The sequence below is a fragment of the Schistocerca cancellata genome, chromosome 9, assembly GCF_023864275.1.
Source record: "Schistocerca cancellata isolate TAMUIC-IGC-003103 chromosome 9, iqSchCanc2.1, whole genome shotgun sequence".
Taxonomy (NCBI): domain Eukaryota; kingdom Metazoa; phylum Arthropoda; class Insecta; order Orthoptera; family Acrididae; genus Schistocerca; species Schistocerca cancellata.
Window position 1 is genome coordinate 41,011,033 of NC_064634.1, and position 27,387 is coordinate 41,038,419.

Consider the following 27,387-nt stretch of genomic DNA (forward strand, 5'->3'; position numbering starts at 1 on the left):
TCATCTCCCAGTACTTACTGCAACCTACATCCTTCTGAATCTGCTTAGTGTATTCATCTCTTGGTCTCCCCCTACGATTTTTACCCTCCACGCTGCCCTCCAATACTAAATTGGTGATCCCTTGATGCCTCAGAACATGTCCTACAAACCGATCCCTTCTTCTGGTCAAGTTGTGCCACAAACTTCTCTTCACACCAATCCTATTCAATACTTCCTCATTAGTTATGTGATCTACCCATCTAATCTTCAGCATTCTTCTGTAGCACCACATTTCAAAAGCTTCTATTCTCTTCTTGTCCAAACTATTTACCGTCCATGTTTCACTTCCATACATGGCTACACTCCATACAAATACTTTCAGAAATGACTTCCTGACACTTAAATCTATACTCGATGTTAACAAATTTCTCCTCTTCAGAAACGCTTTCCTTGCCATTGCCAGTCTACATTTAATATCCTCTCTACTTCGACCATCATCAGTTATTTTGCTCCCCAAATAGCAAAACGCCTTTACTACTTTAAGTGTTTCATTTCCTAATCTAATACCCTCAACATCACCCGACTTAATTCGACTACATTCCATTATCCTGGTTTTGCTTTTGTTGATGTTCATCTTATATACTCCGTTCAAGACACCATCCATTCCGTTCAACTGCTCTTCCAAGTCCTTTGCTGTCTCTGACAGAATTACAATGTCATCGGCGAATCTCAAAGTTTTTATTTCTTCTCCATGGATTTTAATACCTACTCCAAATTTTTCTTTTGTTTCCTTTACTGCTTGCTCAATATACAGATTGAATAACATCGGGAATAGGCTACAACCCTGTCTCACTCCCTTCCCAACCACTGCTTCCTTTTCATGCCCCTCGACTCTTATAACTGCCATCTGGTTTCTGTACAAATTGTAAATAGCCTTTCGCTCCCTGTATTTTACCCCTGCCACCTTTAGAATTTGAAAGAGAGTATTCCAGTCAACATTGTCAAAAGCTTTCTCTAAGTCTACAATTGCTAGAAACGTAGGTTTGCCTTTCCTTAATCTTTCTTCTAAGATAAGTCGTAAGGTCAGTATTGCCTCACGTGTTCCAGTATTTCTAGGGAATCCAAACTGATCTTCCCCGAGGTCGGCTTCTACTAATTTTTCCATTCGTCTGCAAAGAATTCGTGTCATACCTCACGGTATGTGTCACAAAAATCGCATTTTTCGTTGGATGAATGCTATCCATCGGCTTCTCTTATTATGCTAATTCATTAATTGCAACTCGTGGACCTTGACGTACCGCGCATCGCAGCGAGTATAAACATGGCTTCGGAACGTGAAACATGTCTCGGCGCTATTTGCGTACCGCAGCAGCCGTAAGCCTCGTAAGCAAACAGCACGCTAACACGTCGGCTCTTACGACGGCAGTAAGGCGCAGCAGCTGTGCGGCTGGTTCCTGGACGGGCTCCAGCGGCCGGCCCGCCTGCTAACGGTGCGTCCGCATGTGTGACAGCCGGCGGCCACGTGCGCGCACATTGTTTTCCGCGCAGTCCGCGGCCAGAAGCGGTCGCCGTCGGTCACGAATGACGCCTGCAGTCGCCGTCGCGGTCGCAGTGGCGCTCTTCAGCGCATGCGCCGCAGTCTCCGCGGCTCCGGTGCCGGCTGAAGCCGCCAGGTCAGTACTCCTCCGCCCACCGCCAGAGGCACTAGCTGTCAAGGTCGCGGTGCCAAACACCAAGACGTGTTGCTCGGTTCGAGGTTGCTAAGGTCTCGGTTGCGGAATGCAAGTTGCAACAATGCATCTCACGGCTGCCGTTAGAACACTCCTCGTCTACTTTTATTTACATCTGTGACACGTATACAGCCGGCCGGAGTGACCGAGCGGTTCTAGGCGCTACAGTCTGGAACTGCGCGACCGCTACGGTCGCAGGTTCGAATCCTACCTCGGGCATGGATATGTGTGATGTCCTTAGGTTAGGTTTAAGTGGTTCTAAGTTCTAGGGGACTGATGACCTAAGGTGTTAAGTCCCATAGTGCTCAGAGCCATTTGAACTGTTTCAACACGTGTACAGGGTGGTTAATTGATAGTAACCGGGCCAAATACGAGGGCTATCTACAAAGTACATTACGTTTTGGAATTAAAAATAAAGTATTGGAAATTTTTTTATTATATATAGATGAAAGCCACACTTAAATACTACTTTTCTACATAGTTGCCATTTAAATTAAGGCACTTATCGTAGCGATGGACGAGCTTGGAAATTCCTTCGTCGTAAAATTCGGCCGCCTGCGCCTCCAACCACGTAATGACTGTCTTTTGGGACAGAAAAGGTGTGATTTTTGTGGATTTCCTGGAAAGAGGCACTACAATAAACTCTCAAAGGTATTGCCAAACTCTGCACAACCTCAGAAGAGCAATACAAAACAAGCGCAGTGGAAAGTTGGGCTCAAAGATCTTGCTGATTCACGACAATGCCCGGGCCCACACGGCAAATGCCACTCGTGGAGTTCTCGAATCTTTTAAGTGGGAGTTGTTTCCTCATCCGCCGTACAGTCCCGACCTGGCACCGAGCGACTTCCACTTATTCCCAGCAATGAGGAAGTGGTTGGCTACGCAGCGTTTTGATGACGACGCACATCTTCAAGAAGAGCTAACCACGTGGTTGAAGGCGCAGGCGGTCGAATTTTACGACGAAGGGATTACCAAGCTCGTCCATCGCTGCGATAAGTGCCTTAATTTAAATGGCAACTATGTAGAAAAGTAGTATTTAAGTGTGGCTTTCATCTCTATATAATAAAAAAATGTTTCCAATACTTTATTTATTTTTAATTCCAAAACGTAATGTACTTTGTGGATAGCCCTCGTATCTCACAAAATAAGCATCAAACGAAAAAAATTATAAAGAATGAAACTTTTGTATCCCGCCTGGAAGGCGGCGCGTGGGTAGGAGCAGGAGCCGGCCGCGGTGGCCGTGCGGTTCTAGGCGCTGCAGTCTGGAACCGCGGGACTGCTACGGTCGCAGGTTCGAATCCTGCCTCGGGCATGGATGTGTGTGATGTCCTTAGGTTAGTTAGGTTTAAGTCGTTCTAAGTTCTAGGGGACTGATGACCTAAGATGTTAAGTCCCATAGTGCTCAGAGCCATTTTTGGGAGCAGGAGCAGGAGAAATACGTCGGTACTGCAGTAAGTAAAAATGGTTTACTGGTGCAAGAAAGAATGCATAACTTTGTCCAGATGCGAAGTCTTAGACCCGTCGTATGTATAGCAAAGCTGAAGCGAAGTTTCCTGGCTGCCTGCACCTCATGAAATTGGCAGAATCTGTAGCGATGCCCGTAGAGCTCTCCAGCGCCGGCTAGAGGGCGCTGTCATCGGTGTCGGTGTCGTAGTGCCAACTAACTGGCACCTAAGCCGTCGCATCATAGCTATCGATACCACAGAAACTCGTCTAGCTTGAAGGGGGCAACGAGATGGCGCTATGGTTGGCCCGCTAGATGGCGCTGCCATAGGTCAAACGGATATCAACTGCGTTTTTTTAAATAGAAACCACCGTTTTTATTACATATTCAGGTAGTACGTAAAGAAATATGTGTGTTTTAGTTGGACCATTTTTTTCGCTTTTTGACAGGTGGCGCTGTAAAAGTCACAAACGTATAAGTACGTGGTCTCATGTAAAATTCCGCCAGTGCGGACGGCATTTGCTTCGTGATACATTACCCGTGTTAGAATGGACCGTTTAATAATTGCGGAAAACGACGATATCGTGCTGATGTTTGGCTATTGTGATCAAAATGCCCAACGGGCGTGTGCTATGTATGCTGCTCGGTACCCTGGACGACATCATCCAAGTCTCCGGAGCGTTCGCCGGATAGTTACGTTATTTAAGGAAACAGGAAGTGTTCAGCCACATGTGAAACGTCAGTCACGACCTGCAACAAATGATGATGCCCAAGTAGGTGTTTTACCTGCAGTCGCGGCTAATCCGCACATCAGTAACAGACAAATTGCGCGAGAATCGGGAATCTCAGAAACGTCGGTGTTGAGAATGCTACATCAGCATCGATTGCACCTGTACCATATTTTTATGCACCAGGAATTGCAAGGCGACGCCTTTGAACGTCGTGTACAGTTCTGCCACTGGGCACAAGAGAAATTACGGGACGATGACAGATTTTTTGCACGCGTTCAATTTAGCGACGAAACATCATTCACCAACAGCGGTAACGTATACCGGCATAATATTCACTACTGAGCAAAGGAAAATCCACGGTGGCTGCGACAAGTGGAACATCAGCGACCTTGGCGGGTTAATGCATGGTGCGGCATTATGGGAGGAAGGATAATTGGCCCCCATTTTATCGATGGCAGGCTAAATGGTGCAATATATGCTGATTTCCTACGTAATGTTCTACCGATGTTACTACTAGATCTTTCACTGCATGACAGAATGGCGATGTACTTCCAACATGATGGATGTCCGGCACATAGCTCGCGTGCGGATGAAGCGGTATTGAATGGCATGTTTCATGACAGGTGGATTGATCGTCGAAGCACCATAGCATGGCCCGCACATTCACCGGATCTCACGTCGCCAGATTTCTTTCTGTGGGGAAAGTTGAAGGATATTTGCTATCGTGATCCACCGACAACGCCTGACAACATGCGTCATCGCATTGTCAATGCATGTGCGAACATTGCGGAAGACGAACTACTCGCTGTTGAGAGGAATGTCGTTACACGTATTGCCAAATGCAGTCAGGTTGACGGACATCATTTTGAGCATTTATTGCAGTAATGTGGTATTTACAGGTAATCACGCTGTAACACCATGCGTTCTCAGAAATGATAAGGTCACAAAGGTACATGTATCACGTTGGAACAACCAAAATAAAATGTTCAAACGTACCTACGTTCTGAATTTTAATTTAAAAAACCTACCTGTTACGAACTGTTCGTCTAAAATTGTGAGCCATATGTTTGTGACTATTACAGCGCTATCTGTCACAAAGCGAAAAACGTGGTCCTATTAAAACATTCATATTTCTTTACGTACTACACGAATATGTAATAAAAATGGTGGTACCTATTTAAAAAAGCGCAGTTGATATCCATGTGACCTATGGCAGCGCCATGTAGCGGGCCAACCATAGCGCCATCTGGTTTCCCCCTTCAAGCTAGACAAGTTTCGTTCTTTGTAGTTTTCTCGTTTGACGTTTATTTCGTGAGATATTTGGCCCGGTCACGGTCAATGGTCCACCCGGTATACATCGTCGAATCAATTTACGAAGATCAGCATCGAAACTAGGATAACACACTTAGGGCAAACTACGAAGTACCCTCTCCCCCCCCCTGCCCCTCTGACAACATCCTCCCATTTTTTTAATTCTTGTAGCTACGCTACCTCTTTATTTTCTTAATTCATTTCTTGTATGGCGCAATTCACAAAAAGGAAATGCAGAGTACAAAATCACATTGCAACAACATGGATCCTGTCTTATTGTTTCATTTCCAATGTGAGTAAGACTGTTACAAACAAAACAACAGTTCAAATCTTCATTTTCCCGGTCGTTTCCCGTATCTTTAAGGGGTCGGAGTGATAGTCTGGTTTTGGCAACATCACTGGTAGGAGGTGGCTGATGCTCTTCCTGTTTCCCGTAGCTTCGCCTCTCTCCCCCCCCCCCCCCCCCCTCTCCTTGGACGGGACTTATGTAACAAATCTGTCTGCATCTAGCTTAAAAGTCTGAACCGTTTTCGAAAAGTTTTCGATTCGTGTAACTAAAGCGGCACGTGTGTACCAGCTCGATATTCACCTAGTCGGATGCGGATAATTGCCTAAAAACTACATCCAGGCCGGCCGGATGCCCCTCACTCTCCCCCTTTTCTTTTGACCTGCCTCATTTTTATCGCCAGTCACAAAACTGTGACCTCAACGAAACAGTACTCACTGCATCTTATTCACGACTTTAACGACAGCATCCAGTACGTCACGTTTAAGTTTATGTACCTCGTGGCATATGTCACAAAAATTGCATTTCTTGTTGTTGAGATTACTTTTCCATGTGAGTGGATGCTGCCCGCCGGCTGTTCCTATTATGCCAATTCCTCTCGATGTCACAAGTGCACCGAACAACTTCTGTAAAATATTTAGTATTGTCTTGTCTTTTCTGCGTCCGTATGTTTACCCTCTGCTTCTCTATCTAGCTCCATATTTAGTATTCATGGATGCCCATAGCTGTCCCTTCTTCTACTGAGAGTCTGCCATAAAACTTCCCTCATTTATTGTTTTCAGAACGTCTTCATTCCGATCCTCATACCCCTACATACTTTCTAACATTTGTCTATAGCACTTCGTTTCAAAGGCTTCCTGGCTCAGATTCTCAGAGTGGTTAAAAATTCACTTCCATACAATGATGTGTTCCCAAGGAATGTACACTTTTAGGAACTTCGTTACGTCCATATCTGTATTTTGTTCCAGTGGAGTTCTGGTATTACAGAAAGCTTCCTTCATTTGTGCCAGTCCAATTCTTCCGCATCCCGTCAGTGCAAAAAGCTTCTAGAACTGGATCAATAAAAATAAAATAAACAGAACACGTATGATTAAGAGTTTCATGCATCAAGGGTCCTTCATAGTCTCCCCCATACTTGGGTACAACACACACCACGTTGATACAACCGTTTGAAACTGTCAGAAGAGATCTTCTTTTCGATGTTGTTCAAGTCTCCCGTCATATTGCCTTGAATGTCGTTTATGTCAAAGAGATGATTCGTCATTTGAATTTCTGTACTTCGTAGATTCTGCGGTAGGTTCAAACACCAAGTCTCGTCATCAGCGATTTTCGTTCCAGAAAAGAACTGTTCTTACTCAAGTCGTAGAAACCTTCTACGCGTCGTTTCTCTTCGGGATACAAGGTGTGAGGGACAAGCTTTGCACACACTTTTCTCTTCTTCAGAACATTTTGCAGAATGTGTTGCACGTTATGGTCACATGTCCACCACTTAACACTGACTGCGCAGTATCGGGCCAAGATCCTTCAACCAACTGTCCAGCCCGGCAGTCAACGTTTCGGCACTTGGTTCGTCTTCAGGGCGACAACGCACGGGTCAGCCGTGCCCTCCTTCCCATGAGAAGACAGTGAATCCCGCCATGTCTTGTAAGATTTAAAGTGCAAGTTTGAATAAACTGTGAACACATTTCACCCTGAATTTTATGCCAAATTTTCAACAATGGAGCCCTGGATAACGCAATCTGATTTGCAACGTTTAGCTAATGACACAAGTGAAACGGAATATTACGTACAAACGCTGCCTAACCAAAGATCAAACATGTAATGAATCTTGACCTGTAGATTCGATTCGTGCGGAGCAAATGTGTCAGCCATCTGCGAGAGACATCAGTTGAAAAATTACTAAACAAATGCTTAGGCCGTAAATTATCGCACTGCCGCGCCAGTCTGCATACCAGGAACTGCGTCACTACTTACTCGATTGGCTGAAAGAAATTACGGAATATAGCAGGTGTGCTTTCAGAAAAACCGCGCAGGAAAATGGGATTAAGTGACATAAGACCATCTCGCATCATTATGAATGAAGAAAGCCACATGGTTACATGAGTGGACAAAAGAAAATTCTCTACTGCAGTCAATATCTGTAGTAAAAGTCTGAGACATTGAAAGTCATGATGTATGAAAAAGTAGTGCAGAAATAGTAGTCCAACATAGACGCTACAGGTCATGAGTAGGCCTTTTCAGACCTTATGCCGAAGTTCACAAATTGTCCAACAGCATTCATAATGAAAATGTCTCCTATGTCTTTTATGAAAGAAAGATATCTGTATACGGGGTGTCCCATTTATCCTGCAAACCTAAAATAACTTTTTTTTGCTGCGTTAAATGAAAAATTGTTTCAACCATTATTTTTTAACGTCAGTGGATAGTTCTTACTGAGGGTATCCGTTTTATGTATCCCCACAGATGTAGGAGACACAGGGTAGATATTAATTTTTTTTAAATGGAACCATGTACATTTTATTCAAACATACACTTAACCTCTCCAAGAGCTATTCAAAAACCTATCACACTGTACCATTTTTGTCAATAAAACGTAAATGTGCAAACGATAAAGAGTATACATTTTTTCCAAAGATGTTTCACAGAGGAAGACCGCACTCCAGTTCCTTCTCTAAATCCTCGCACGAACGAAAAAATGGCTGACATCGAAATAAGTGTCCAAGGAATAGAAAAGCAACTGAAATCACTCAACAGAGAAAAGTCCACTGGCCCTGACGGGATACCAATTCGATTCTACACAGAGTACGCGAAAGAACTTGCCCCCCCCCCACCCCCCCACCCCCCCACCACACCACCTTTCTAACAGCCGTGTACCGCAAGTCTCTAGAGGAACGGAAGGTTCCAAATGATTGGAAAAGAGCACAGGTAGTTCCAGTTTTCAAGAAGGATCGTAGAGCAGATGCGCAAAAGTATAGGCCATAACTCTGACATCGATCTGTTGTAGAATTTTAAAACATGTTTTTTGCTCGCATATCATGTCATTTCTGGAATCCCAGAATCTACTCTGTAGGAATCAACATGGATTCCGGAAACAGCGATTGTGTGAGACCCAACTCGCCTTATTTGTTCATGAGACCCAGAAACGATTAGATACAGGCTCCCAGGTAGATGCCATTTTCCTTGACTTCCGGAAGGCGACCGATACAATTCCGCACTGTCACCTGATAAGCAAAGTAAGAGCCTACGGAATATCAGACCAGCTGTGTGGCTGGATTGAAGAGTTTTTAGCAAACAGAACACAGCATGTTGTTCTTAATGGAGAAACGTGTACAGACGTTAAAGTAACCTCTGGCGTGCCACAGGGGAGTGTTGTGGGACCATTGTTTTTCACAGTACATATAAATGATCTAGTAGATAGTGTCGGAAGTTCCATGCGGCTTTTCGCGGATGATGCTGTAGTATACAGAGAAGTTGCAGTATTAGAAAATTGCAGCGTAATGCAGGAAGATCTACATCGGATAGGCACTTGGTGCAGGGAGTGGCAACTGACCATTAACATAGACAAATGTAATGTATTGCTAACACATAGAAAGAAGGATCCATTATTGTACGATTATATGATAGCGGAACAAACACTATTAGCAGTTACTTCTGTAAAATATTTGGGAGTATACGTACGGAACGATTTGAAGTGGAATGATCATACAAAATTAATTGTTGGTAAGACGGGTACCAGGTTGAGATTCATTGGGAGAGTCCTTAGAAAATGTAGTCCGTCAACAAAGGAGGTGGCTTACAAAACACTCGTTCGACCTATACTTGAGTATTGCTCATCAGTTTGGGATCCGTATCATGTCGGGTTGACAGAGGAGATAGAGAAGATCCTAAAAAGGGCGGCGAGTTTCGTCACAGGGTTATTTGGTAAACGTGATAGCGTTACGGAAATGTTTAGCAAACTCAAGTGGCAGACTCTGCAAGAGAGGCGCTCTGAATCGCGGTGTAGCTTGCTGTACAGGTTTCGAGAGGGTGCGTTTCTGGATGAGGTATCGAATATATTGCTTCCTCCTACTTATACCTCCCGAGGAGATCACGAATGTAAAATTAGAGAGATTCGAGCGCGCACGGAGGCTTTCCGGCAGTCGTTCTTCCCGTGGACCAAACGTGACTGGAACAGGAAAGGGAAGTAATAATAGTGGTACGTAAAGTGCCCTCCGCCACATACCATTGGGTGGCTTGCGGAGTATAAATGTAGATGTAGAAACCGAGCTTTGATTGTACACATTACATACCCAATGTAGTGCTGTAGTAGAGGTGTGGGTTTTGTTTATGATTTCCAACTCGTGTAAACACAGGTTCCCTCCCCCCCCCCCCCTCCCCGTGCGCACCCCATCTGTTGTTGCTTTAGCGTACAGTGCACTGCATACCAGTGTAGTCGTGCATCAGAGTAGCTTAGTAACTGCATGGCGGCAATGCACCATTTGAATACAGTTTTTGTTGTGCAAATGTGTGTGATGTACACGCATAACGATAAGGTAGAAATCCTGCTGATCTATGGAGAAAGTACGTTGACAGGAAATAATTTAGTAACTTGTCTGTTTATGTTCAGTACTCTTTGAGAACATAATGATCACTATGTTATTATGTCTATCTTGTACTCTACTGTGCGTACTACTGTTGGTTGGTTCGTTGGTTGGTTGATTCGGAGCGATGGGAGAGGGGTGGTGAGGGGGGGGGGGGAACAAACAGGTAGGTCATCTGTCTTGTTGGATTAGGGAAGGGTGGGGAAGGAAGTCGGCCGTGCCGTTTCGAAGGAACCATCCCGGCATTTGGCTGAAGCGATTTAGAGAAAGCAGGGAACTTAAATCAGGATAGCAGGAAGCTGGTTTGAACCGTAGTCCTCCCGAATGCGAGTCCAGTGTGCGTACCTGTGCTGTAATTTGTTGTAGGCGGGCGAAATTCTGTTCAACACAACTACTGTGTTAAAATGCAAGACCTAGAAATCATCGACCAAGCTGTTCAGGTCGTTGTGCTCGCTACCGTAGTCATGAATCCTCAAGCCAACACACAAGGAATTCAACAAGAAGTTGGAGTCCCGAAAACAACCGCACATCGCAGTCTGCAACGTCATAATTTCCATACTTATCATGTTCATTTACATCAAGAACTTCATGGAAATGACTTGAACAATAGGGTTCAATTTTATCAGTGGGCACAGCAACAACTTCTGACTAACCGTAATTTCTTCTGAGATGTTCTTTTTACCGACGAGACGTCATTCCCTAACAAAGAAATTGTCGGTATGAGAAAATGCACTATTGGTCCATGGAACGTTATTGTTTGGAGCGGAGTGATTGGAGGTACCATTATCGGACCTTTCTTTGTAAACAGCAACCAAAATGGTAGACAATATGCCCGATTTTTAAGCCACACTCTTCCTGTTCTCTTGGACGCCGTGCCTCTGAGGCAGAGGAGAGTCACGTGGTATCAACATGATAAACGCCCTGCGTATGACGCCTAATAAGGACGACGAATTCTGGACCGTAAGTACCCTAGGGGTGGATTGGACGTGGTGGCCCAGTTAGTTGGCCTGCCCGATAACCGGACCTTACAATGCTGGATTTTTTTCCTTGGGGACTAGACAAAGATACTGTCTACCAAAATGTTGCAACAACAACAGAGGACACGCGGCAAGCATTTTTGATGCTTCTCCCGTGATCACAGAGGAAGTAGTAGCACGATGTAGGACGCCTTTCATCCACAGACTGAACCTATGTATGAACACCAATGGCCACGATTTTGAGCATGTGATGTAAACGTTCTGTTTTTAATGTAGTGGTAATATCACAGTAAAAGTTACTACAAAGTAAGTACCTTAATACGGCACTGTACGATAATAAGAGCCAATTACTGTACAATGCAGTATTGATGCATTCATTGTTTACTGTTAATATTTAAAATGTTCAAACGTACTTTGATTCTTGAATAAAGTGTATATGGATCTATTTACAGAATTTAACCTCTACCCTGTATCTCCTACATCTGTGGGAGTAAATAAAACTACACAATGATGTTGAAAAACATTGGTTGAAACAATTTTTCTTTTAACGTATGAGAAAAAAAGTTGTTTTGGGTGGGTAAGATAAATGGGACACCCCGTATACAAAATATGGAGAGACTTTACGAAATTTCATCCTAAGAAGACGAAATAGGTGATGAAAGATTTTCGAAAACACGTTTCAGTAAAGGCAATTTTGATGCTAGACTTACAAAAAATCTGACGATCTACGGGTCGGAGCACACAATGTTATATCCTTTAAAAAGCAGGTAGGTTAGAAAACTTAAAAAAAGAAATGAATAGGTTGAAGTTAGAGACAGTAGGAGTTAGTGAAATTCGGTGACAGGATGAAGAGGACTTCTGGTGAGATGAGTACAGGGCTACTAATACAAATTCAAATAGCGTTAATGCAGCAGTACGTCTAACAATGAATAAGAAAATAGGAATGCAGGTAAGCTGTTACTATGAACAGCGTAGTAAACGAATTATCGCAACCAAGACAGACACGAAGCAAACACCCACCACAGTAGTACAAGTTTGTATGCCATCTAGCTCCGTAGATTGTGAAGAGATTGAAAAAATATGTGATGAGATCAGAGAGTTTTGAGGCTTTCTGAACAAATGTGTGAGGAGTGTCAGCACCAGTCATTGAAGTAGAAATCTTTATTACTGTTGTAAATCGATTTCAGCCACTGCGCAGTCATCTTTATAAAACACTGTGAACTTACAAATACAAGCAGTAAAATTGCAGTATATGCACATATCAATGAACAGCACGTGTCAGACCGAAGGTACACATTCAATTCTCAGTTGAATTTTTGCGTTCTGTCTGACAAGTACTGTTCATTAATATCTGTAGATATTGCAGTTTTACTGCTTGCATTTATACGCCCACAGGGCTTTAATACTAGCACTGATGATGGTGACGCAGTGGCTGAAATCGATTTGCAACAGTCATGAATATTTCTACTTCAATGACCAATGCTGACCCTCTTTTCCTTATTAGTACCAGTGTCTTGGTTGTGGTGCATGCAAATCATGATGGAGTCCCCATTCAGACATTATTCTCATAATTAAAAGCGACGAATGTTATTTTGATGGAGGAATTCGGTATTAGGAGAAAGAAGAGAAGCAAAAATGATAGAAAAAGATGGACTGTGGGAAAGGAATGAAAGAGGAAACCGTCTGGTAGAATTTTGCACAGAACATAATTTAATCATCGCTAACAGTTGGTTTAAGACTCATGAAGATACGTTGTATACATGGAAGCCACTTGGAGCCCTAGAAAGTTTCAGACTGATTATAGAATGGTAGGACAGAGACATTGGAAACAGATTTTAAACTTTAAGACATCTCCAGGGGCAGATGTGTACTCAGACCACTATTTATTGGTTATGAACTGTAGATTAAAACTCAAGAAAGTGCGAAATGGTCGTGAATCACGGAGATGGAACCTAGATGAGATGCAAGAACCAGAGGTTTTTGGAAGTTTCAGAGCGAACAGTATGCAAAGAAAGAAAAGGAATACCCTGGAAGACGAATAGGTTGCTTTGAGAGACGAAAAAGTGAATGTAGCAGAGGATCACACAGGAAAAAGAAACGAGCCCAAGTAGAAATCCTTGGATATCACAGGAGATAACGAATGTAACTGATGAAGGGAGAAGTATAAAAATGCACCAAATGAAGCAGGCGAAAGGGAATACAAACGTCTAAAAAAGGAGACTGCCAGGAAGTGCAAAATGGCCAAGCAGCCAGAGGGAAAAATATATCGGTATAGCAGCATATATAACTAGGGGAAAGTTAGATACCATGTGTATGAAAATTAAAGAGCCCATTGGAGAAAAGAGAAACAGTTGTGTGAATATTGAGGATTCAGATGAAAAACCAGTACAAAGCGAAGAAGGGAAAGCTGAAAGGTGGAAGGAGTATACAGAGGGGCCACACAAGGGGAATAAACTTGAAGACAATATTACTGAAAGGAAATAGGACGAAGATGAAGATGACATGGGAGGTATGGTAATACGAGAAAAATTTGACAAGATATTAAATCCCCACCCCCATGAACCACGGACCTTGCCGTTGGTGGGGAGGCTTGCGTGCCTCAGCGATACATATAGCCGTACCGTGGGTGCAACCACAATGGAGGGGTATCTGCTGAGAGGCCAGAAAACATGTGGTTCCTGAAGAGGGGCAGCAGCTTTCCAGTAGTTGCAGGGGCAACAGTATGGATGATTGACTGATCTGGCCCTATAACACTAAATAAATGGCCTTGCTGTGCTGGTACTGCGAACGGCTGAATGTAAGGGGAAACTACAACCGTAGTTTTTCCCGAGGGCATGCAGCTTTACTGTATGGCTAAATGATGATGGCGTCGTCTTGGGTAAAATATTCCGGAGGTAAAATAGTCCCCCATTTGGATCTCCGGGCGGTGACTACTCAAAAGGATGTAGTTATCAGGAGAAAGAAAACTGGCGTTTTATGGACTGGAGCGTAGAATTGTAGAGAGTTTCAGGAAAGCAACAGGGAACGATTGACAGGAATGGGGAAAAGAAATACGTTAGAAGAAGAATGGGTAGCTTTCAGGGATGAAATAGTGAAGGCAGCAGAGGATCAAGTAGGTAAAAAGACGAGGGCTATTAGAATTCCTTGGCTAACAAAAGATATATTAAATTTAATTGATGAAAGAAGAAAATATAAACATGCAGTAAATAAAGCATGCAAAAAGGAATACAAATGTCACAAAAATGAGATCGACAGGAAGTGCAAAATGGCTAAGCAGGGATGGCTAGAGGACAAATGTAAGGATGTAGGGGCATGTCTCACTAGGGGTAAGTTAGATACTGCCTTAAGGAAAATTAAAGAGATCTTTAGGGAAAAGAGAACGACTTGTGTGAATATGAAGAACTCAGATGGAAACCCAGTTCTAAGCAAAGAAGGGCAAGCAGAAAGGTGGAAGGAGTATATAGAGTGTCTACACAAGAGCGATGCACTTGAGGACAATATAATGGAAATGGAAGAGGATGTAGACGATGATGAAATGGGAGATATGATACTGCGTGAAGAATTTGACAGAGCACTAAAAGACCTAACTCGAAACGAGGCTCCGAAAGTAGACAACATTCCATTAGAGTTACTGACGGCCTTGGGAGAGCCAGTCCTGACAAAACTCTGCCGTCTGGTGAACTAGATGTATGAGACAGGCGAAATACCCTCCGACTTCAAGAAGAATATAATAATTCCAATCCCAAAGAAAGCAGGTGTAGACAGATGTGAAAATTACCGAGCTATTAGTTTAATATGTCACGGCTGCAAAATACTAACACGAATTCATTACAGACAAATGGAAAAACTGGTAGTATCCGACCTCGGGGAAGATCAGTTTGGATTCCATTGAAATACTGGAACACGTGAGGCAATACTGACCCTACGACTTATAATATAGATTAAGGAAAGGCGAACCTACGTTTTTAGCATTTGTAGACTTAGAAAAAGCTTTTGAAAATACAATTTGTACAATAACCAGATGGCAGTATTCGAGTCTAGGGGCATGAAAGGGAATCATTGGTTGGGAAGGGAGTGAGACAGTGGTTGTAGCCTATCCCCAATGTTATTCAATCTGTATATTGAGCAAGCAGTAAAGGAAACAAAAGAAAAATTCGGAGTAGGAACTAAAATCCACAGAGAAGAAATAAAAACTTTGAGGTTCTCCGATGCAATTGTAATTCTGTCACTGACAGCAAAGGACCTGGTAGAGCAGTTGAACGGAATGTACAGTGTCTTGAAAGGAGGATGTAAGATGAACATCAATAAAAGCAAAATGAGGATATTGGATTGTAGTCGAATTAAATCAGGTGTTGCTGAGCGAATTACATTACGAAATGAGACACTTAAAGTAGTAAATGTGTTTTCCTATTTGGGGAGCCAAATAACTGCTGATGGTCGAAGCAGAGAGGACATAAAATGTGGGCTGGCAATGGCAAGGAAAGTGTTTCTGAAGAAGAGAAATTTGTTAACATCGAGTATAGATTTAAGCGTCTTTTCTCAAAGTATTTGTATGGAGTGTACCCATGTATGGAAGTGAAACATGGACGGTAATAATTTGGACAAGAAGAAATGTGGTGCTACAGAAGAAACTGAAGATTAGATGGGTAGGTCACATAACTATTGACGAGGTATTGAATAGAATTTGGGAGAAGAGAAATTTGTGGCACAACTTGACTAGAAAAAGGGATCGGTTGGTAGGACATGTTCTGAGGCATCAAGGGATTACCAATTTAGTATTGGAGGGAAGAGTGGAGGGTAAAACTCGTAGGGGGAGACCAAGAGATGAATACACTAAGCGGATTCAGAAGCATGTAGGTTGCAGTAGGTACTGGGAGATGAAGACGCTTGCACAGGATAGAGTAGCATGGATAGGTGCATCAAGCCAGTCTGTGGACTAAAGACCACAACAACAACAACAACAACAACATTAAATCACCCAAGTTGAAACAATGCCACTACAGTAGACAACTTTCCGGAAGAATTGCTGATATTCGTGGGAGAGCCAGCCATGACAAAACTATTCCACCTGGTGTGCAAGAGGTATGAAACAGGCGAAATATCTTCAGACACACGTGTTCTGTCGGAAACAGATCTAGTGATCTTGTTGGCCGTGGGAGTACATCAACAGTATGCTTACAGTTCATAGAGATACGTGCGATGTGTGAATGAGCATAGTCCCGTTGAAAAAGGACCACGCATGTTGTATGAGAGGTAACCCATGAGGAAGCAGAATGTCCGTGAGTATTTCAGAGCCATCACTGTTTCTCCAGTCATCGTGGCTCCCTTCTACGCAAAACTTTGGAAGATTGAGATCTCTAGCAAGGTCGCCGCCGTACTCGCCGACGATGGCAATCTGGGGAAGTGTAGAGCCATGGTTCACAGCTGAACACAATGCGACGCCATTCATCAACAACCTATGGTTTCCAGTTGCGGCACTACTCCAAACCCAGTCGTTTATGCTGGGGTGTTAGTGGCAGGCTATACTCGGGACTTTAATTACCTGGTACCTGAATAACGATGACAAAACCAGCGGCCGTATTTGAATCTAACGTCGTTTATTCTTTTTAAGACATGCTACCACTTTCGACACCACGTGGCGTCATTTTCAGGGCCCAAATGTAACCTGCCATCCACAACCGTTATCATGTGCAGCCTACATCTACATCTACATTCACATGGATACTCTGCAAATCAAATTTAAGTGCTGGCTGAGGGTTCATCGAACCACCTTCACAATTCTCTGTTATTCCAATCTCGTATAGCGTGCGGAAAGAATTAACACCTATATCTTTCCGTACGAGCTCTGATTTCCCTTATTTTATAGTGGTGATCGTGTCAACAAAATACTTTCGCATTCGGAGGAGAAAGTTGGTGATTGGAATTTCGTGAGAAAGACGCCTTTCTTTTAATGATTTCCAGCCCAAATCCCGTATCATTTCTGTGACACTCTCTCCCATATTTCGCGATAATACAAAACGTGCAGGTCTTCTTTGAACTTTTTCGATGTACTCCGTCGCTCCTACCTGGTAAGGATCCCACACCGCTCAGGAGTATCCAAAAGAGGACGGACAAGCGTAGTGTAGGCAGTCTCCATAGTAGGTCTGTGACATTTTCTAAGTGTCCTCCCAATAAAACGCAGCCTTTGGTTAGCCTTCCCAACAACATTTTCTATGTGTTCTTTCCAATTTAAGTTGTTCGTAATTGCAATACCTAGGTATTTAGCTGAATTTACGGCTTTTAGATTAGACTGATTTATCGCGTAACCGAAGTTTAACGAGATCCTTTTAGTACTCATGTGGATGAGCTCACACATTTAGTTATTTAGGGTCAACTGTCTCTTTTCGCACCATTCAGATATTTTTTTCTAAATCGTTTAGCAATTTGTTTTGATCTTCTGATGACTTTATTAGTCGATAAACGACTGCGCCATCTGCAAACAACCGAAGACGGCTGCTCAGATTGTCTCCCAAATCGTTTATACAGATAAGGAACAGCAAAGGGCTTATAACACTACCTTGGGGAACGACTGAAAATACTTCTGTTTTACTCAATGACTTTCCGTCAATTACTACGAACCGTGATCTCTCTCACAGGAAATCGCAAATCCAGTCACATAACTGAGACGATAAACCATAAGCACGTAATTTTACTACGAGCCCCTTGTGTGGTACAGTGTCAAAAGCCTTCCGGAAATCCAGGAATACGGAATCGATCTGAAATCCCTTGTCAATAGCACCGAGCACTTCATGTGAATAAAGGGCTAGTTGTGTTTCACAGGAACGATGTTTTCTACTCCCATGTTGACTGTGTGTCAGTAGACCGTTTCCTTCGAGGTAATTCGCAATGTTTGAAAACAATATATGTTCTAAAATCCTGCTGCATATCGACGTTAACGATATGGGCCTGTAATTTAGTGGATTACTCCTACTACCTTTCTTGAATATTGGTGTGACGTGTACAACTTTCCAGTCTTTGGCTACGGATCTTCCGTCGAGCGAACGGTTGTATATGGTTGTTAAGTATGAAGCTAATGCATCAGCATACTCCGAAAGGAACCTTATTGGTATACAGTCTGGACCAGAAGACTTGCTTTTATTAAGTGATTTGAGTTGCTTCACTACTCCGAGGATATTTACTTCTACGTCACTCATGTTGGCAGCTGTTCTAGATTCGAATTTTGGAATATTTACTTCGTCTTCTTTTGTGAAGGCATTTTGGAAGGATAAACAGAATCGTATGCAGCGGGCTGAAATTAACTGGATTCCGTCCCTTCCGTCGCAATAACAAGCACAACATGGTCGTCTGACCATGCTGGGCTTCTTCTTCCCACGATTTTTTTCATTGCACATAAGAACCGTTGTGGAAGGCAGGATACGTTGTAATGGTACTTGAATTACGTAACCATTACGGCACCTCACCTCAACCTCTCGATACAGCAATATTCTACTGTGTTTCCGTAAAATAGTTAACAACATTCAGATTTGATTTCATTAATGTAGAGGTACTTCGATACATCGATATGTATATATTGCAATGATATTATTCTTATGTGTATTCTTTCTTTTGTCACTATGATCTTTGACGTACTTGTAACTCTGACTTTTGGGCGCATAAGCGGTTATTAGAGAGTCAAGCTTTGGTCGTCATGTTAAAAAGACGCAAATTGTAGTCACTTTATGAAATGTGAACTTTAACAGTGAGGAAGATGTTTTCAAGTATGTTTTATATTGTGAAGTGATGTTTTGGAACGAGTTACGTGATATTGCAACAAAAGTAATAAAAAGAAGTGTAACTTAAATTCTGAGTGCTGCTTACTTTTTTACATCACCATTGTCCTAACTTTAATCTTCGCCGGCCGAAGTGGCCGTGCGGTTCTAGGCGCTGCAGTCTGGAACTGCGTGACCGCTACGGTCGCAGGTTCGAATCCTGCCTCGGGCATGGATGTGTGTGATGTCGTTAGGTTAGTTAGGTTTAACTAGTTCTAAGTTCTAGGGGACTAATGAGTCCCATAGTGCTCAGAGCCATTTGAACCATTTTTTAATCTTCAAGAATGGTTTATGAAACACATCTATAAAACTTTTGAATATCGCAGAATAACGCCTAGGCCTCTTTGCATCCCAGCTTGGAATCATCACTACCTAGATTTTCGACGATTGAGCCATGAGTTCACAACGAGACCAGCGTGGGAAACACGAAAATATGAGTGCCTAGTTTATCCATTATTTCAATAAATGACTTTATTAACTGTGCTCTAATGACACCTGCCACATAATATAACTTTGTTGTTGCCCGAAAATGCAATATGTAGCAGCGTGAGCAACACTACAATCGTAATTAATTTTTGATCATTGTTGTGGTAGGGTTGTTAGAACTTCCGAGGCCTGAAGATGACATCATGTGGTGTTGAAACAGGTAGCGAGTTTTAAAAAGAATAAACGACGCTGATATTTTCATCACTATTCAAGTACGACGTCTCCAACTGCAGTCCCACTTGATGGATTAGCAGAGATTTAATTACCTAGTCCGCCAGCTGCCAGTCTCTGACCTAAGGTGAGGGTGGATACAGAGTGTTTCAGGGAGCCCATTTCTTGTTCTTGGATGGCAGGTGCTGATGTGAAGAGGTTACTACGTGCCTGGTGCGCAGTAAGGCGATCCTCTGTTGTGCTGGTCAGACATGCTCCACTGGCTCCTTGACGACCAGAAAGCCTGCCCTCACGTTCCCATGCAGTCCAACATCGGGTCACTGTCACCTCCAAACGCCCCACAAATCTCTGTAGTGCACCATTCGACCAGTTGACGAAATGGAGAAACACACTGAATTCTCTTTCAATGTCACACTGCACCACTTAGATTGTCATCTATAAAATGGGGGCCAATTATCCTTCCTCCCATAATTCCGCACCATACATTAACCCGCCAAGGTCGCTGATGTTCCACTTGTCGCAGCCATCATGGATTTTCCGTTGACCAATAGTGCATATTATGCCGCTTTACGTTACCGCTGTTGGTGAACGACGCTTCCTGGCTAAATAGAACGCGTGCAAAAAATCTGTCATCGTCCCGTAATGGCAATGCTGTATCACACATGTACGCGGCATCTCTTGTGCTTCACAGTGCTCACTCAAAATTTGACGATGTTCATACCCCCATACAGGGTGGTCCATTGATCGTGACCGGGCCAAATATCTCACGAAATAAGCGTTAATCGAAAGAACTGCAAACAACGAAACTTGTCTAGCTTGAAGGGGGAAACCAGATGGCGCTATGGTTGGCCCGCTAGATGGCTCTGCCATAGGTCAAACGGATATCAATTGCGTTTTTTTAAAAAAGGAACCCCCATTTTTATCACATATTCGTGTAGTATGTAAAGAAATATGAATGTTTTAGTTGGACCACTTTTTTCGCTTTGTGATAGATGGCGCTGTAATAGTCACAAACACATGCTTCACAATTTTAGACGAACAGTTGGTAACAGGTAGGTTCTTTAAATTAAAATACAGAACGGAGGTACGTTTGAACATTTTATTTCGGTTGTTCCAATGTGATATATGTACATTTGAAAACTTATCATTTCTGAGAACGCATGCTGTTACAGCGTTATTACGTGTAAATACCATATTAGTGCAATAAATGCTCAAAATTATGTCCGTCAACCTGACTCCATTTGGCAATACGTGTAACGACATTCCTCTCAACAGCGAGTAGTTCGCCTTCCATAATGTTCGCACATGCATTCACAATGCGCTGACGCATGTTATCAGGCGTTGTCGGTGGATCACGATAGCAAATATCCTTCAACTTTCCCCACAGAAAGAAATCTGGGGACGTCAGATACGGTGAACGTGCGGGCCATGGTATGGTGCTTCGACGACCAATCCACTGTCATGAAATATGCTATTCAATACCGCTGCAAACGAACGCGAGCTATGTGCCGGACATCCATCAAGTTGGAAGTACATCGCCATTCTGTCATGCAGTGAAACATCTTGTAGCAACATCAGTAGAACATTACGTAGGAAATCAGCATGCGTTGCACCATTTAGATTGCCATCGATAAAATGTGGGCCAATTTTCCTTTCTCCCATAATGCTGCACCATACATTAACCCACCAAGGCCGCTGATGTTCCAATTGTCGCAGCCATCGTGGATTTTCCGTTGCCCAATAGTGCATATTATGCCGGTTTACGTTACCGCTGTTGGTGAATGACGCTTCGTCGCTAAATAGAACGAGTGCAAAAAATCTGTAATCGTCCCGTAATTTCTCTTGTGCCCAGTGGCAGAACTGTACACCATGTTCAAAGTCGTCGCCATGGAATTCCTGGTGCATAGAAATACGGAACGGGTGCAATCGATGTTGATGCAGCATTCTCAACACCGACATTTTTGAGATTCCAGATTCTCATGCAATTTGTCTGCTACTGATGTGCGGATTAGCCGCGACAGCCAGCTAAAACACGTACTTGTGCATCATCATTTGTTGCAGGTCGTGGTTGACACATGTGGCTGAAAACTTTGTTTCCTTAAATAACGTAACTATCCGGTGAACGGTCCGGACACTTGGATGACGTTGTCCAGGATACAGAGCAGCATACATAGCACACGACCGTTGGGTATTTTGATCACAATAGCCATACATCAACACGAAATCAACCTTTTCCGCAATTGGTAAACGGTCCATTTTAACACGGGTAATGTATCATGAAGCAAATACCGTTTGCACTGGAGGAATGTTACGTGACACCACGTACTTATACGTTTGTGACTATCACAGCGCCATCTATCACAGAGCGAAAAAAGTGGGCCAACTAAAACATCCATATTTCTTTGCGTACTACTCGAATATGTAATAAAAATGGGGGTTCCTATTTTTAAAAAAACGAAGTTGATATCCGTTTGACCTATGGCAGCACCATCTAGCGGGCCAACCATAGCGCCATCTGGTTTACTCCTTCAAGCTAGACAAGCTTCGTGTTTTGTAGTTTTTTTCGTTTGACGCTTATTTCGTGAGATATTTGGCCCGGTCACGATGAGTGGACCACCCTGTATATCCTACCAACTCTGGTAACAACATTAAAAACGAACAACATTAATGTGATCTGATGACCTTTCTATTCGTTGTAGAGAAATCCATCTCTAATCATTCATACATACCAATGGTGTGTACGTGTGCTGAATTACACTGACACCCGTCCTAGTCTTCTGTGTGGATAATCTGCTTCGTCGGCAGTCTATATTTGAGTGCAGGATTTTCAGTAAATATCCAATAAATGATTTAGATGTACCAGCTGCAAGTATGTAATTAAAGGAGCTTATAAGTGCTTTCGTTTCCTCATAATTCATCTTATTCTAGACCTCAACTTATCTGTTTGCAGATTCCCTGTTAAAATTAATTCTTTAATAGATGACCTTTTGCATGGGTCACTTAGATTATAAATAAAATACTAATGTACTCGTTATATTAATAATTATCTACGAGTAAATTTACTGAGTGCTAGTTATTACTCAGAGGCAGCAAGAACATTGCCATGTGGGCTCTTACATGAATGCATTTCTTTCCAGGCACTGTGTAGAGGTGTGTGGCATATGGTGAGTTGTAAAGGGACGTCTCCAGTCTTTTCATTAGACACTGCACTCATTTTATTAACTGATCTGAGAGTGGTTCGTAGCTCAGTCATATCTACTAATCAATTATCGTTAAAATATTTCGATCCTAATTACTGAAGGATTTTTACATAAAAAATATTTAACGGTTAACACTGTCATAGATCACTTGTCTCCATCCTGACCAAATTATTTGCCAGCAGCTTTGATAACTGTCATGTAACGCTTTCCTTCCTCATGCTAAAAGATACGCATTCGCCAAAAATGTTCCCTGCTAAAATTATTTCTGTGTAATGCTTAGTTTACTTGAAAATTCTCCTCACAGCCAAGTCATAAATCTGCCTGTCCTCTGACTCGGCCGCTGTGCATTACTGTTAGAGAGGTATTTTCCTTACGTACAATTGTTTGGAGAGACCAGCCTATTACGGCATCGTCCAACAGGTGTATACACTTTCCCCATGTCTACCAATGGACAGTACGCTACACCACTGGCCATTAAAATTGCTACACCAAGAAGAAATGCAGATGATAAACGGGTATTCATTGGACAAATATATTATACTAGAATTGACATGTGATTACATTTTCAAGCAATTTGGGTGAATAGATCCTGAGAAATCAGTACCCAGAACAATCACCTCTGGGCGTAATATCGGTCTTGATACGCCTGGGCATTGAGTCAAACAGAGCTTGGATGGCGTGTACAGGTACAACTGCCCATGCAGATTCAACACGGTACCACAGTTCATCAAGAGTAGTGACTGGCGTATTGTGACGAGCCAGTTGCTCGGCCACCATTGACCAGACGTTTTCAATTGGTGAGAGATCTGGAGAATGTGCTGGCCAGGGCAGCAGTCGAACATTTTCTGTATCCAGAAAGGCGCGTACAGGACCCGCAACATGCGGTCATGCATTATCCTGCTGAAATGTAGGGTTTCGCAGGGATCGAATGGAGGATAGAGCCATGGGTCGTAACACATATGAAATGTAACGTCCACTGTTCAAAGTGCCATCAATGCGAACAAGAGGTGACCGAGACGTATAACCAATGGCACCCCGTACCTTCACGCCGGGTGATACGCTAGTATGGCCATGACGAACACACGCTTCCAATATGCGTTCACACGGATGCGACTATCATGATGCTGTAAACAGAAAAACGACGTTTTGCCATTCATGCACCCCGGTTCGTCGTCGAGTACACCATCGCAGGCGCTCCTGTCTGTGATGCAGCGTCAAGGGTAACCGCAATCATGGTCTCCGAGCTGATAGTCCATGCTGCTGCAAACGTTGTCGAACTGTTCGTGCAGATTGTTGTTGTCTTGCAAATGTCCCCATCTGTTGACTCAGGGATCGAGACGTGGCTGCACGATCCATTACAGCCGTGCGGATAAGATGCCTGTCATCTCGACTGCTAGTGATACGAGGCAGTTGGGATCCAGCACGGCGTTCCGTATTACCTTCCTGAACCCACCGATTCCATATTCTGCTAACAGTCATTCGATCTCTACCAACGCAAGCAGCAATGTCGCCAGACGATAAACCGCAATCGCGATAGGCTACAATGCGACCTTTATCAAAGTCGGAAACGTTATGGTACGCATTTCTTCTCCTTACACGAGGCATCACAACAACGTTTCACCAGGCAACGCCGGTCAACTGCTGTTTGTGTATGAGAAATCGGTTGGAAATTTCCTCATGTCAGCACGTTGTAGGTGTCGCCACCGGCGCCAACCTTGTGTGAATGCACTGAAAAGCTAATCCTTTACATATCTCAGCATCTTCTTCCTGTCGGTTAAATTTCGCGTCTGTAGCACGTCATCTTCGTGGTGTACCAATTTTAATGGCCAGTAGTGTATTTGTCCCATACGTATTGAGAGCAGGCTTAATAATAACTGTGGCCGAGCGGTTCTAGGCGCTACAGTGTGGAACCGCGCGATTGCTTCGGTCGCAGGTTCGAATCCTGCCTCGGGCGTGGATGTGTGTGATGTCCTTAGGTTAGTTAGGTTTAAGTAGTTCTAAGTTATAGGGGACTGATGATCTCAGAAGTTAAGTCTCATAGTGCTCAGAGCAATCTTTTGAATAATAACTGCTTTAAACATGAGAGTTTGAAGCCCTACGTACAACACTGCCACAAATCCATATTGAAGCAAATCAACGCACACCCACGTGTGGTGATAAATCTTCAGTTCCTTCTTCGTAGATTGATCGCTCCCATTACTACCCTGACCGCTGACTGCTTGCAGTTATCTGTATTTATACTAAACCACTCCACAGTCATGTGTTCTACAATACCCGTAATGGATAAGCTTAATCTAATTAGTAACTTGTTTGTCACGATTGTCTTGAGACAACTATAGAGTCTTTGTGGTGTGGCATGCAAATCACGTTCAGGTAAATTCGTCAGGAACACATATCCCCAGGAACATATATATTGCGTACTATGTTGATTGGAGACTTTGATAGCAGAATGTTGACTCTCCACGCCAACTTGGAGTCTGTAAGTCCAATGTTACGTAAAGTCGTGCTCCGTATTCTTTTTTCTTTTTTGCTGTTATGTACTAAATCATAGTATAAAATTGATTTTATTCTTATATACTTCAGTTCTCACAGTGTTAACGCCTGCTACAGCATCCATTTCAAGCTGGGCTACTATGACGTCAAGTTGTTATTGGAACATTAAGTAAAAATAAATAATACAAGATGACATGTTGCTTTTGTGGTTAGTTAGCTGGTTACGTGTTCCACAGATCAGGTTCGTGATAAACTTTATGAGATGGAATATGTAAATTTACCAAAATACTTCAAACACATTAAAAAAGATATTTATACAGGATGTAATAAAACTTTAGAGGAGATAAAGAAACACTTCTCTACATGACAAAAATGTCATATATGCACCGTTTACCTGCTAGTGGTCGACGAAGATTTTTATGCTACTGAATGTTCGGAGAACGTGTTCAGATTGCTGTGTGGTGAATATTGTTTTAGAGATATTGCCAAAAACGTTCCTTTTCATTAATGCACAACTGGCATCTCACTCCTAATGTTAGTGTAACATGCTCAAAACAACGAGATTTCACGAATAATGGGTACAGCTTCAGGCAAACAGGTGACCAGCTCTTCTGAAATACCTATCGATGTCTCGTACAACGAACACCTCATCTCCCAACACAAAAATAAATCGATAATAGGTCAGGTCATTTACATAAAAAGTTAGTAATTTTAACAAAACCATTATATAGTATTTCTCATGTTGATGCTTCTTTTTCGGCTGTCTTCCTTGTGATGCAGATTAAGTAGTATATCACCAAAATGAATGAGAAAAGAAATGCGTTTATTATCGAAACCTGAGGAACGCCTACTTCGATTACTTCCTGTGTAGACGACGTGGTGTCACTCTTTGTATTAATCGATCATACTAATGTGAACTTCTGCATCCTGTTTCTTAAACCCCAAAAAAACTTACACTTTTTATGTTCCATCTAATTGTTTTGTGTTGTTGCTTCTTTTTATTTCCAGCAGTGTAACTCGCCATCGGTTTGACGTGCAGAACGGCTATTAGTAAATAATAAGACAGTGCTATTGGGAACGTTAACATGATGAAAAAAATTTGCATTAGTTTAGTTCTTTGCACTTCACAAAACTGACATTCCTTCTTTCTTCTTTCAGGCGAGATTCTGACCTCAGTGGATCTAGTGGAAAACTTGTAGTCCTTCTACCTGTCGACATAGTCAGAACACAATTAAGACTCCGACCTGAGGCAGACGATAACAAAATTTTCTACAACTCCCTCGGTGACTTCATCGAGAGCTCGTCCCTTTTCCCGATCGAGATTAACGTGCCAGACGTCATCCGTTGGTTCTACGGCTTCATGTCCAGCTGGTTCCCCAGCCTGGCCAACAGATGGCAGCAAGAGTCTACGCCAAGGATACGCCTGTATCTGCTTGCTCCACCACCGGCTTCGGATCAAACCTATATAAAAAAGACGGCGACCACAAACATTTACAAGAAACTGTTTATTTCTCCACAAAATAAAGTCGTTATTCTGAAGTTGTCCAGTGATGGAAGTATGCAGCTGATTCCATTCACAATTTATCGCGAAGAGATCGTTCAAAGAGTTGTAATGTTAGCTGAAATAGATATGCGTTCAGGATCAGAGAACATTCAGCCGTTGCAACCGTAATTCAGTGAGGGCTTCCGTAATGCTATATGAACTCTACTCATTGCTTCTGGTATCGTAAGCATTGTAAATTAGGTCTGTGTTTCATAAACACCAGTTAATCTATCAGTTCACATATGTGTCCATTGTTCTCTGTACTGTAAATTTTTGCTGCCGATCATAACTTGTCTAATCTCTCTCATTTTCTTCGACTGCTTGCAAATTTAATTAAAGTAAATGAAAACCTATAGAGAACTTGGTTCTTATCAAATATAACCATTATTATGTCTGATATGTATGTGATATGGTATATATCTTTTGTCGAAGAACAACCTATGAAAAACAAACTGGTTGTGTGTAATGTGCTGCCCTTGAAACGTCAGTCGCAAGCATGTTATAAGGAAATGAATAGTTATCAAAGGATCTAGCGTTGGCATTATTGTACCACCTGAACGATATGTACGTAGCTGCAGTTGAATTTAGTAACTGTAATGTACTGTTTTTTCATTGTGGCAGAAATATTCATATATTCTGCACAAATAT

The 27,387-nt window shown here is 42.7% G+C and overlaps 1 protein-coding gene across 1 annotated transcript; it reads left to right on the forward strand.

Annotated features, from left to right (window-relative positions):
* Positions 1-1,535: 1,535 nt before the first annotated feature.
* LOC126100098 (uncharacterized) lies at positions 1,536-27,387 on the forward strand. Its single transcript, XM_049910611.1, has 2 exons — positions 1,536-1,652; positions 26,355-27,387. The coding sequence occupies exons 1-2, from the start codon at positions 1,561-1,563 to the stop codon at positions 26,866-26,868; spliced, it is 606 nt and encodes a 201-aa protein (XP_049766568.1). The 5' UTR covers positions 1,536-1,560; the 3' UTR covers positions 26,869-27,387.

Bases quoted from the DNA above. Each gene is read 5' to 3' on its own strand.
- LOC126100098 (XM_049910611.1), top strand. From the start codon at position 1,561: ATGACGCCTGCAGTCGCCGTCGCGGTCGCAGTGGCGCTCTTCAGCGCA. The intron at 1,653-26,354 runs GTCAGTACTCCT...TTCTTCTTTCAG, and splicing joins GTGCCGGCTGAAGCCGCCAG to GCGAGATTCTGACCTCAGTG.